General features: G+C 54.0%; 1 protein-coding gene across 1 annotated transcript; it reads right to left on the reverse strand.

The window, feature by feature from the left end:
* Window positions 1–43: 43 nt before the first annotated feature.
* CAMK1G (calcium/calmodulin dependent protein kinase IG) lies at window positions 44–9,089 on the reverse strand. Its single transcript, XM_041467407.1, has 12 exons — window positions 8,998–9,089; window positions 6,841–6,969; window positions 6,515–6,589; window positions 5,816–5,954; window positions 5,513–5,636; window positions 4,943–5,018; window positions 4,369–4,481; window positions 3,460–3,538; window positions 2,932–3,019; window positions 2,009–2,496; window positions 1,480–1,596; window positions 44–552 (listed from the first exon to the last, which is right to left on the reverse strand). The coding sequence occupies exons 1-11, from the start codon at window positions 9,087–9,089 to the stop codon at window positions 1,503–1,505; spliced, it is 1,497 nt and encodes a 498-aa protein (XP_041323341.1). The 3' UTR covers window positions 44–552; window positions 1,480–1,502.
* Between the last annotated feature and the right edge of the window lie 3,352 nt (window positions 9,090–12,441).

A 12,441-nucleotide genomic window follows, 5' to 3' on the forward strand; every position in this document is an offset into this window, starting at 1 on the left:
CTTTATTAAGCAAGTGTTCATTGTGCAATTACAGCCTTGGCAGGGGAGTTCAGACCTTGCTGTGGTATTGTCACACACAGGGAGGTTTCTAGCAGGTTCTGTCTCCTGTTGCACTGAGGGCTGGGCAGCTGAACTCCAGAGTGCCAAAGCCTGGACTAACCAAGCCCGAGGAGAGGAGAGGGCTGTAAAAACATGGGAGCTGCCACGGGAGTAAAGCTCTGCATGGCTTTGGTTTGTGGGGCTGATGTTGTTCAGGGTGTTTGTGCAGTGACACCTAAACAGGGAGCAGGAAACAGAAGCTCACAGCACTGGTGATGCCCTATGAGAATGTACACTGGGTGTGGGAGCAGGAGCCTCAGACCTTCCCTCGCCTCCTCCCAGCTGGAATGATCCAGAAACACCCCGAGCTGACTGCAGGGATGGATCCTGGCACTGCTGTGCCCCTGGCCCCAGCTGGTCACTGCTCTCCAGAGCTGCTGGCTGGGCAGAGCCTCCTTTCTGCTCCGAGTCTGGCTCTGAAGTGCAGAAAAGAGTAAAAGAGCCCTTCTGGTTCTGCAAGAGAGAGAATTCCAGGTGAGGACTGGGCTTTGCTCCCCTGCCCTGCTCCCTGCAGATCGTGCTGCTGACGAGCCCCGGTGGGCAGGGACAGCTGGGGTCCCTTTGTGGCTCGGACAAAGGGCTGCCACAGCTCTGATTGCTGAATGGGCCTCTCTGGAGTCTGCAGGGCTCTGACTCCGCTGGGCTCTGCTGTTAATCCGTTGTGCTTTGCAGTCCTGATCAAACAACCTCATCAGCAGAGACTGGCACAGGGCACGAGAGGAGGGAGCTCGCTTGATGTGGCTTTTGAGGAGAGCTGTGCCAGCAGGACACAGCTTTGGGACATTGCTCAGAGCAGGATCTGACAGCAAAGCTCCTCACTGCTCACACACAAGTGATGACAGCACTGAGCCAAGCTGTGGCCAAACAGGATCCAGGTTGCATCATTTTACTCTGCTTTACAAAATGAGCATCTCTGGGCTCTGCTCACAGAGACATTCAAGCCTGCCTGAGTCAAACCTGGCAAAGAGAGGAGCTGCCTGTGCTGAGCCCTGGAGCTGCAGCTCCTGTCAGCCCTGTGCTCATGGCCACAGCTGAGACCTGGCTGAACAGCCCAACCCCAGCTGAGGGACAGGTTTGCATCTTTTTCCCATGAACAGCTTGAAATCAGTGTAGAGTTTGGTATGACAAACCCAAGCTTGGCTCCCTCTCTCACCCTGGGCAACCTCGTTGGGATGCAAAAGTTGGATTCTGAGTCAGGGGCCTGGCCCTGGTGGAAGCTGAGAGCTCTCATGGCTGGAGAGGTGCTGGTGAAAGGCTCTTGCAAAAAACCTGGGTTTGTTCATTTCATGTACAGTCACTGTGCTATTTGTGCCTTTCCCTTTTGCCTGCCCTAATTGGATTAATTAAGAGCAGCTTAAGATTGGACTGCAGGGCACTCACCTCTGACCACGTGGCTGCCTCCATCACATGATCAAACAAACTCCAGTTTGCCCAGTGCCACAGTGAGACGAGTGTTTACTGGTTTTCATTGGAACAAGAACCTCTGACTTGAAATGACTGGTTGGGAATGGGTGAAAGGGAGCAGAAAGAAGAGAAATTGCAATTAATTAGGATCATTCTGAAGGGGAATCGTGGTGTCAGTGTACACAACATCAGCTGTCAGAGCAGGGCTGGGTGCAGTCCCTGCAGCCAAGGCAGGGTCTGGTCTCAGCAGCAGCAGCTCGAGCCACTGGTAACTCTTGTGGAAAAGCAGTGAGCTGCAGTCCATGGGAGCTGTGCCACCCAGCCTGGGCACCCTGCTCACCCGTGCTGGGACACCAACTGAGCCTGGGCTGGGCACAGCTTCCAGCCAAACAAAGCACTGGCTCATCCCTCCCCTTCTCCCTCCAGCTGGCCACGACTCCTGTGCCAGGCCTCTCCATTCCCATTCCATTTGCTGGGAGCTGATGGCAAGGACCTGGATACCTACTGGGATCTTGAAGACTTTTTGAGCAGCACTGTCTCGGAGCAGGAGGACGCCTTCATCTTCTCATGGCCCACACAGGAGGGGCTGCAGCCACAGGAGCTCCTGCCCGGGGGGCTGGGGGTGTCCGGCAGGGCCAGGCTGCTGTCCCCAGGCAGGGGTCCCTCCTCTGGGGGGCTGGGGGTGTCCGGCAGGGCCAGGCTGCTGTCCCCAGGCAGGGGTCCCTCCTCTGGGGAGCTTGGCAGCTTTTCCTCCCCCAGTCCCGGGTCCTGCTGGGGCTGAGGGGGTCTGGGTGGGTTTGGGTGCCCCTGAGAGGGGCCCTGAGCTGTGTCCTTGTCATCGCTTGGCGCTGCTGGCGGGGGGGTCCCGGTGGGGCTGCTGGGCCTGGGGGGCTCTGAGGTCTCTGTGGCAGGGACAGAGCCCTCAGCTGCCCCGTGGCCGCTCATGTGCAGCTTCTTCATGTGGTGCACGACGGCCGCGGCGTTGAAGGCTTGCTGGGGAGGGAGACAAAAGCCCCAGTGAGCAGCTGGTGATGCCAGGACACGCTGTCCCCCCCTCCCCAGGTGACACCAGTGCTGTCAGGACTGGCTGTTTGGCACGGGCACATTCCTGCCATAAACACCCCCTTTCCATCGGGTGCAAGCTGCTGATGTTTGGAGCTCACAGCTGCTTCCAGCCAAGAAAAGCAGGGAACAGCTGGGAATGACCCCCTGCCCTCTGCTCTGCTGGGGAGAGCCCTGCAGCTCCATGTTTGTGGTGAATCTCACTTTGGGAATATTGCTGCAAACAGCCTGTAGGCATCGCCTGCAGGCAGCTCCAGCTTTGGAGGATCCCAGGTTCTGGGTGCTCACCCACCCAGCTGAAGCCCTGCTCGGTGCTGGCTGACAGCAACTGGTGTTTGTTGTGGGCTCCCGGCAGCAGCCACTTACCCTCCATTTGCTCTTTGCAAAGTTTTTCTGGATCTGAGCACTGACAGATGGGTAGATGTCACGGTGAAGGGCTGTATTTCCATTAATCCTGCAGATGGAAGAGAAGGAAATGGGCTCGTAGGCAGATGGCATTTGTAAGGCATTCCACATTCTGGAAGCACCGAGCTGCTTTGTACGTTCAATCAGCAATAATTAAACCCAAAGGAAAAACAGCAACAAAATGTAACACAAACACACACTTCAAAGCCTGGGAAAGCTCAGGGTGGGATTTCTCCTCTGCCTCTGTTTGTGGAGGCAAATATGCACAAATTGCATCTTTAATTATTCATGGTTTGCTTTCTTTGCACACAAGAAGGAGCCGGCCCGGAGCGCGGGGGAGGCGGTGACGTTAATGATGTTAATGACGTTAATGACGGGGTGGGGGACACTCCTGCTGCGGGGACACTCCTGCTGCCTCTCCCACGGAGCACAGCGAGCACACAGAGCGACACCTGGGGCTGCAGGAGCCCGTGGCACCGCGAGCCTCACCAGGGGTGCCGCAGGGCCTCCTCGCAGGTGAACCTCGCGCTCGGGTTCTTCTCCAGTAAATGCCGGATGAAGTCCTTGGCTGTTTGGGAAAGGGGGAAAAAGCAGACAGGGGTTGTTGTCTCCTTCTTCCAGAGCTGATCCTAACAGGACATGGGAAATGCTGCTGGATGAGCAGCACAGAGGTCAGCCCCGAGGAGAAGGGGGTTGTGTCGCTGCACCAGGGGAGGGTCAGGTTGGATTTTGGGAAGAAGTTCTTCACTGAAAGAGTGGTCATGCATTGGGAGGGGCTGGCCAGGGTGGTGGAGTCACCGTCCCTGGAAGTGCTCAAAAATGAGAGATGGCACTTGGTGACGCGGCTTGGTGGGATTCAGTCAAAGGCTGGACTTGATCTTGGAGCTCTTTTTCAACCTTAATAATTCTATGATTACTCCAGTAAAGGAAGATTCTTATAGTGACAAGCTCCAGATGAAAAAAAATATAAATTCTGGATGTACCAAACTTCACTCTTAGATTGTGTGAGTTGGAGTTGAATTATTCACCAAAAAAATAACTCTAGAAACCATGAAGTGAAAACTGAGCAGATTTAGAAGTTGCCTTGAAGAGCTCTTACATCTCTCCCTGGTTTTTTTCCCCTTTGTTTTTCTTGCAGGAATGATTGTGATGTTTGTTATTAAACCCCAGCACACCCCCTGCTAGGTTTGTTTGTTTGCATAAAAGATTGATGTTGAAATAAGCCGTGAGGATGCTGCCTGCAGTGAACTCCACGAGCAGCTTGGGCTGGTGAAGTGGTGGCTGATGGGACAGAGGAAAAAAATGGGGAAAAAACTGCAGTTTCCCTTCTTACAGAATCACAGAAGGGTTTGGGTCAGAAGGAGCCTCAAAGCTGACCCAGCACCATCCCTTCATTACCTGACTCGGAGATATCATCCCAAAACGGAGACTCGAACTCGAAGTAGCCTTCCTTAATCTTCTCAAAGAGCTTGGATTCGGTTTCCTCATAGAAAGGAGGGTACCCACAGAGCCTGGAACAGAGCAGGGACAGGGGCCCTTCAGTGCCAGCACAGAGTGGGCACAGGCTCCTCCACACACAGCACAGAGTGGCACTGGCTCCTCCGCGGCCACGCGAGCGAGGAGTGACAGTGGTGACAAGGAGCTGCTCTGCCCCCTCCGCTGTCCCTCTCCGCTCAGGGGATCGGCAAAGCTGCACAAAAGAGTTAAAAACTCCACTGCAGCAGCGAGAGGACAAAGCCACAGCTGGTACCGAGCTGAGAAGTGTGGGAGGAAACGAAACAAAAAGTCCCCGGGAAGATGGAACGGTATTTGTAGGGAACTGGGGAAAAACAAACCATAGGATGAGGCACAGACAGAGCACGTGGGATTCCTTTCATCTCCTCTCCTGTGCTCGATTCCCCACGTCCCTTTAATTTCCGTGTTTGGGCAGACTCGGGAGAGGAGCGGGATGCTGCTGCCCGCCGGTACTCACAGGATGTAGGTGATGACCCCGATGGACCAGCAGTCCACGGCTTTGCTGTAGGGCTTCTGGGCCAGCACTTCGGGGGCTGCAGGACAGCAAAGCAAAGGGCAGCTCTGAGCAATAGTGAATTATCCAGCTGGGGGAAGCAGCAGTTTCAGCCAGGAGCAGCCCCGTTGCCCAGCTGAACTGGTCTGTGGTTTTTGGATCTTTTTTATGCTGTTACACAGAAAGAACCGCAGACAGTCTCTGCCTGCATGCTGAGGTTTAACCACAGAGCTGCACCCAGCCAGTGCAGTCTGGTGGGAATTAAACAAAATCCCATTGCATTAAAATAATTTTTATATATTTTTTTCAATAAATATATTGCCCTTAAAATTACCCTTTTCTTTGCATTTTTAAAATATTGAGATTTTTCAGTCCCTACACTCATTTATAGGGTCTGTGCAGTGCATCTGTGAGTCCCATGTTGTTACCAACATATTGCTGTATTTCCTTCCCTCTTCCAGGCATGTCCTGGGTGTGCACAACCCTTTCTCCAGGAAATCCACCAGCACAAGCCCACTCCTGCCCCTGGCTCACCCACGTATCCTGGAGTCCCACAGGCCGTGGACATGATCCCGTTCTGCTCCATTTTCGACAGGCCGAAATCCGTGATCATGATTTTGGAGTTCTCCTCGGGGGTGAGGTACAGCAGGTTCTCAGGCTGTGGGCACGGTGAATTCGTGGTGAATTCGTGGTGAATTCATGGTGAATTCGTGGTGAATTCGTGGTGAATTCGTGGCGAATTCGTGGTGAATTTGTGGTGAATTCGTGGTGAATTCGTGGTGAATTCATGGCAAAGGAGGTGGGCAGAGCAGGTGAGGGGGCACGGGCAGGGCTCACCTTCAGGTCCCGGTGCACGATGCCGTTCTCGTGCAGGTATTTGACGGCTGTCAGCACCTGGTGGATCACCAGGCTGGCATCCTTCTCCGTGTAAACACCCCGCTCCAGGATCCTGTCAAACAGCTCTCCCCCGGACACCCTGGGGAGAGAGAAGCGCCGGGATAAACGCGGACAAAGCTTTTGTGTTAGCTCAGCTGAGTTTCTGCTCCTTTCTCAGCAGTTTTTGGGAGGCTGATGGATGCTCCTGGGTGCAATGCCAGGCTGCCAGTGGGGGTTGCTGCCAAAGCTGGGCAGTTTGGGTGAGCTTGTGAGGCAAGTCCTGCTAGGGCTGGGCTGCAGGGACCCAGCCCTGCCTCAGGCTCCCCTCCACAAGTGGCTAGAGGGTTTTGTTCTTTACTAAACCTGCAGTCAAGCAGCAGCAGCCGGGTGCTCAGAGCTGTTCCCTGCTGCTGACACGGTGCCCATTCCATTTCTAGAAACCCTGCGTGGCACAGCTTTAATTAGAAATACTTCTCTCTCTGCCCTGCCAAAGTGTGAGGAATTAATTTGCATAAATAGACCCAAATCGTGGTTCAGAAAGCTGCTGTTAGAACGGGGATGGGCCAAGGGGCCACAAGGAGTGTCCAGGCTGGTGCTGACATCCCACACATGCCCCTGCTCCTGCCCTGGCCCCAGAGGAATGGCTCTGCTGGCACTCACAGCTGCATGACCAGGTAGAAGTGGGTTGTGCTCTCATAAATATCTTCCAAAGTCACGATGTTTTCGTGCTTTATTCTGCAAAGGGAAATGTGGGTCAGAAACAAATCCTGGCAAGGACAAAAGGGGGGAAACCCAGCAGATATCTTGCTTTAATCACCAGGGAGAGTTCGCTGGGGGTTCTGGGGCTGCTGTCCCTCCCCCTGCGTGGCAGAGGATCATTGATCCATCCAATTCCTTTTGGAGCACCAGGCACCATCAGTGGGGGCCAGACCCTTTATTTAAAGTCCCCAGCACATCGGGAATGCTCCTTGCACTGTCACACTCACTTTTTCAGCACTGCTATTTCATTCTCCAGGCTGCTGTCCCTGTTGAGAGGAGACTTCTTGATGCATTTCAGAGCAAAGAGCTTGCCAGTGCTTTTCTGCTTCACCAGGAAAACTTCAGAGAAGGCACCTCTGCAGAGAGGGGGAGAAGCTGCATTTCAGGGGGTGCTGCTTCTGGGAACGGGAGGGACAGACAGAGAGGGGAAACAGCACGGAAAACTGTGTGGTGGGAACTTTATGTGGGTGCTGATTCTAAAGCTGGAACTGTACTGGAGCAGCCCCAAACTCAGGGTGTTCAAGGCAAGGTTATGCAATGTGAATAAAACCCCACGATCTCTCTGCAGGGAAAATGTTAATTCTGCACGGTCCAGGAGGGAGCTGCAGTTTGGGTTGTGTCACCCAGCATTCTGCAAATCCAAAATGCAAAACAGCAGGAGAAGCCCAGTTAATCTTTAAATTCAGCCTCTGCTTGCTCTCCTGCCTGCAGAGGCTGTGGCCCTGTGTCCCCTCGGGGACAAAGTGACAGTGAGTGTCACAGCGAGTGTCTGCTCACCCCCAGCAGCAGCAGCAGGTATTTATAACCTGCCTAAAACCCCCAATCCTGTTACAGCTTTGTCCTGGGAGCTGAGCACGAGGCTGGGGCAGTGACAGTGACCCTGGGCTGGGCCTGACCTCACTAATCCTCATCAAACCTTTAATGATGCAGCTCCTTAATTGGGGGCGTTAAATGGGACTTGCTGTGAGTCTGCAAAGCCCTGCAGGGAGCTGAGGGCAGGGCAAGGAAGGGCAGTGCTGTGGAGCCTGGGGAAAAGTGATAACAACTTGGAGGTGGTTTTAAGTCCCAGATCTTCATTTCAATTCTTCAGAGAGCTGAAGCGACGCATGTGGGAAAAATCCCAATTTCTAATGCTAAATTTTCCTATTAAAGCAATAGTAGGAAATGAACAACCTACAAATCAGCTGCTGGGGCATCTGTTCTACATCTCTGTCCCAAACAGTTTATAATAATTATGCCCCTTATTAAAAATGATGAATCAACAAGTGGGCTAGGAGAGAACAAAGCTTCTTCTAACCTCGTTCCTTTAGTGAAAGCTGCTGGATAATTCAATTAATCTCTGAGGCTGACAAGGCACAGAATTTGGAGTAGCTGCTTCTTTGGGAGCTTTCTTGTGGGCTCAGAAGTCACAGAAAATTTGTCCATGACAGAACTTGCTGGTGGAGGTAATTCAATTCCTCCCCCACAACCTTGGAAATGTTTTGTTGTCTCATCCCCATGAATAGGCAAATGAAGCTGTTAACGCACAGGGAAGGATTGTACAACTCCAACATCCTTGTTTTTGTTTCATTCCCCGACTGAGTCAGGGTTCCTGAGCTAAATATACAACTTGTTATTGTCATTCTGTGCTGCGCCAGCCCCTGACCTTGCAGCAGCAGGAGCGGGGCAAAAACCCCAAAACCTTCCCTGCAAGAGAGGCTGCCTCGGGGTCAGGGGGGCTGCAGGGAGGGCAGGGGGCACCTGGGGCTGTGCCCGGGGCTGGGGGGGCTGGCTGGGGGTCTGCTGCTGTTTGGGAAGGGAGAGCCAGGAGTGGGAGCAGCAGCAGCAGCATCCTGGGCACCCCACACCTGCTCCTGGGCACCCCTCACCTGCTCCAGGACACCCCTCACCTGCTCCTGGGCACCCCACACCTGCTCCAGGACACTCCTCACCTGCTCCTGGGCACCCCACACCTGCTCCTGGGCACCCCTCACCTGCTCCAGAGCACCCCTCACTGCTCCTGGGCACCCCACCCCTGCTCCTGGACACCCCTCACTGCTCCTGGGCACCCCTCACCTGCTCCAGGACACCCCTCACCTGCTCCAGAGCACCCCTCACCTTCTCCAGAGCACCCCTCACCTGCTCCAGGGCACCCCTCACCTGCTCCAGAGCACCCCTCACCTGCTCCTGGGCACCCCACACCTGGTCCAGGACACCCCTCACTTGCTCCTGGGCACCCCACACCTGCTCCTGGGCACCCCTCACTGCTCCTGGCCAGTCCCAGAGCAGCGGGTCCCTGGGACACTGGGCAGGGCCAGGAGGGCTTGGGGACACTGGGCAGGGCCAGCAGGGCCTGGGGAGCCGGGCTGGGGCTGCTCCTGCCCCGGGCCAGCGCTGGTACTCACGAGCCCAGGGCCTCCATGAAGATGAAGGTTTTGCGGATGTTGCTGGTCTGCTTCTTCCAGGAGCCGCTGCCATCCTCCTCCTTGCGCCCCATCTCCTCCAGAGTGGAAGCAGGAACGCTGCGAGGAGGAGGAGGAGAGGTCACTGTCACTGTCACTGTCACTGTCACCGTCACCATCACTGTCACCGTCACTGTCACCATCACTGTCACGGTCTGGGCTGTCAGGGAGCCCAGGACTCCCCAGTCACAGCTGGACTCAGAGCTGGACAAGGCCTGGGGGCTGGGAAATGCTCCCCAAACCCCTCAGAACTCGTCATGAGATCGGGTCTGGGGACGGGAGGGACACTGGAACCTGAGACAGGAACCTGAGACACGGGAAAAATAGATATAAAAGTGACCCTGGGCAGCAGGGAGCGTCCCTGGGAGTGGGGAGCATCCCCTGCCCAGGGCAGGAAGGCAGCCAGGGGCTGTGGGGCACTGCTGAGCCTTCAGAAGACAAAGCAAAAGCTCTCCTGGATGTTTTTTATCCCTTTGGAAAAGGCAGAAGTATTAAAGCAGAGAAAAAGCTGAAAGGTCTTTTTTTCATGAGAGACTGCTTAGATATTGGATTCCTCCTGAACCTACTTTATCTCCTTAATTAGCACGTTTGCAGGGTTCTCAGCTCCTTGACACAATTTTTAAAGGTTAATTTAACATTATTGAAACCAAAATTGACTCAGTTGTAAACAGTTGAAGCCTTCAGTCCATAAAATCACCAAAGGCCTCATGAACTTGACCTTTATTTACCTCTTGTTGGTGATGCCTGTGTAACTCACAGAAATGCAGCTCCTTCTAGAGCCCAGCCTTATCTTGCTTTTGAAATCAGGGAAGGTCAAAAGTCCTTCACAAAAATGCTGATCAATCAGTAGAAAACTTTCTGCCAATTACTTGAAGTTCCTAAATAATGTTTTCTTTGCAGTCATCTGCAAAGAAAACCCAAATCTACAGATCTGGAATAGCACAGAAAAAGAATTTGCTGGCAGAGACATTCAGCTGTGATGTCAGGTGAGTTTTACCCACTTTAAATAAATATCAGGCCTGGCAGGGTGGTGCTGAGTGACAGGGAAAACTGAGAGGAAATCTCCATTCCTGTCCCTGGCTGCTGCCAACCAGAGAACATGAGGTGGAAAAAGAGAATAAAAACCCCAAGTAGGTCAGCCTGGCCCTGGGGACAAGTGGCATTTTGGGCTCCTGTGCTGCAGCCCGTCCTGGCTGGGAGCAGCTCCTGGGACAGAGGGAACAGGGCAGGGAGAGCCTCCTGCCCGGGCAGAGGTGACTGTCCCCAGCACTGGGGGACAGCGGGTGATGGACACTCACTTCTGAGAGTTTGTCCCATCCAAGCCCAGGGGTTCAATCTGCCCAAGCCTGGCTCATTTCAGCTCCACTCCCGGAGTATTCCGATGTTTAATTCCTTGTGAATTCAACACGTTCCCTACTTTAAAGGGAGTTTTGCTCCCAAGGGAAGGAGGGTGGTGTTTTCCCCGCTCTCTGTGAATCATGTGCTGGTCCCAGAGCTGCTCCTGCTGTCCCCTGGGGTGTGGCAGTGCTGCTGGGCACAGGCTGCAGGAGCAGCCCTCGCTCCCTACGCCTGGGGCTGATTCCTGCTCCCTCAGTTTCCCTGTGCCATCAGCACAAGTCATGTCCTGCCTGCCCTCGCCTCTCTGGAGGAGATGCTGCTGTTCTGGAGCAAAAGAATGGAATGTCTGAGCTCCTGAGGTGGGAAGCTGCCCGTGGCAGGGGGGAAGGGAATGATCTTTAAGGTCCCCAAACCATCCTGTGATGCCAGCAGTGCTCAGGTGATGGACATTCACCCCCTCTGCTCCTGTGGATCACATCCTTCCCCTGGATTTCCCTCTTTTGGTACCAGGGGAAGGGTTTGCCCAGGGGTGGGTGCAGGACACGGCCTCTCAGCCCAGCAGTTGTGGGGTCGGGAGAATGGGAATTCCCTGGGTCTGTGGGAGCTCCCCAGGGTCTCTCACTCTGCCTGAATCACCTGTTGCACTCACAGCAGTTGGGCACAAGGCAGTGCTTGATGTAGCTGCTGTTTGTCTTTTGTTATTTTTTCAAGCTGTGGTGCAAGAATCCCCAAACCGCAGATTGGTTTGGGTGGGAAGGGACCTCAGAGCCCCTCCAGCCATGGGTCAGCCATGGGCAGGGACACCTTCACTGTCCCAGGCTGCTCCAACCTGGCCTTGGCACTGCCAGGGATGCAGGGGCAGCCCCAGCTGCTCTGGGCACCTGTGCCCTTCCCGGTGCCCAGCCCTGGGTTTATGGATGAACTCCCTCAGCTGGAGAAACTTCCCCCAGCAGTGGGACCATGGCAGAGGATGGGCAAACCCCTGCTGCTGGGATTTCCTGCCCTGCTCTGTGCCCACCTGCACACTCCCACCCCTGCCGTGCCCTCCTTCCCTGCCAGCTCCACCCTGACCCCAGCCCTGGCAAGCACACAGAGGGCACCCACAGGCACCTGGAATTCACATTATTTTAAATAATTATTTCAATAATTCACATGATTTTAACCCCTGATCCCAGCGAGGGGCTGTGGTGCCCTTGTGCCCGTTCACCTCCGGGCAGTGCCAGCACACCGGTGTGCCACGGTTGCATAATGAGATTGAAAAGCTCATTAAGTAATGCAGGTGAGACCCTCTGGAGCTGGGAGTGAAAAGCTCATTAAGTAATGCAGGTGAGACCCTCTGGAGCTGGGAGTGAAGTGCATGACACAGCTTTGATTTGTGGAGCTTCCCCATCCTAACAAACACAGCCACACGCAGGGCTTCACCTGGGTTTATATCCTGGACAGGAGATAATAAACAAGTGTGGCATCAACGTCTGACCTCTGGGCTCTCCCACAGCCTGAGCCAAGCAAGCTCTGCCCTGGCTGATCCTGCACGACACTGCCAGGGTGCAAGACTTGTTATTATGACCTTGCTTAAATCTTTCCCGAGGAAATCTCTTCTGCTTCCACATCCCACAGCAACAAATGCATCTGCAGCCAGCCCCTGGTCCTGAATGCATGCTCTGCATTAGCAGAATGATTGTAAGTCATGATTAATGGTCTCGTGACAAACTTCCATGTGCAGGGGGAGCAGACTTGCAGCTTTCAGGGCTTTGCCTTTGGAATTAGAAGTTTATAGGAAAAAAGGGGGATAAAAATTCAAAGGGCTTTGATTTTTAAAAAAAAAAATAGAGCAAAGCAAGCAAATCTGCATGTGAATGAATGAATGGATGGATGAATGAATGAATGAAGTGCCAGGGCAGCCTCTGTGTTCAGGGACAAAAGAACGAGAAATTGAAGCCACGAGCTCGCCATTAAAAACAAACCCACATCAAAGCTCCCGTGTCCCCCCACCACGCCATCCATTCCAGGGCAACTTGGGGGACACTTGCAAAATCTCCATTTTCATGG

This window comes from Pyrgilauda ruficollis, unplaced genomic scaffold (genome assembly GCF_017590135.1).
Source record: "Pyrgilauda ruficollis isolate IOZ18807 unplaced genomic scaffold, ASM1759013v1 scaffold100, whole genome shotgun sequence".
NCBI lineage: Eukaryota > Metazoa > Chordata > Aves > Passeriformes > Passeridae > Pyrgilauda > Pyrgilauda ruficollis.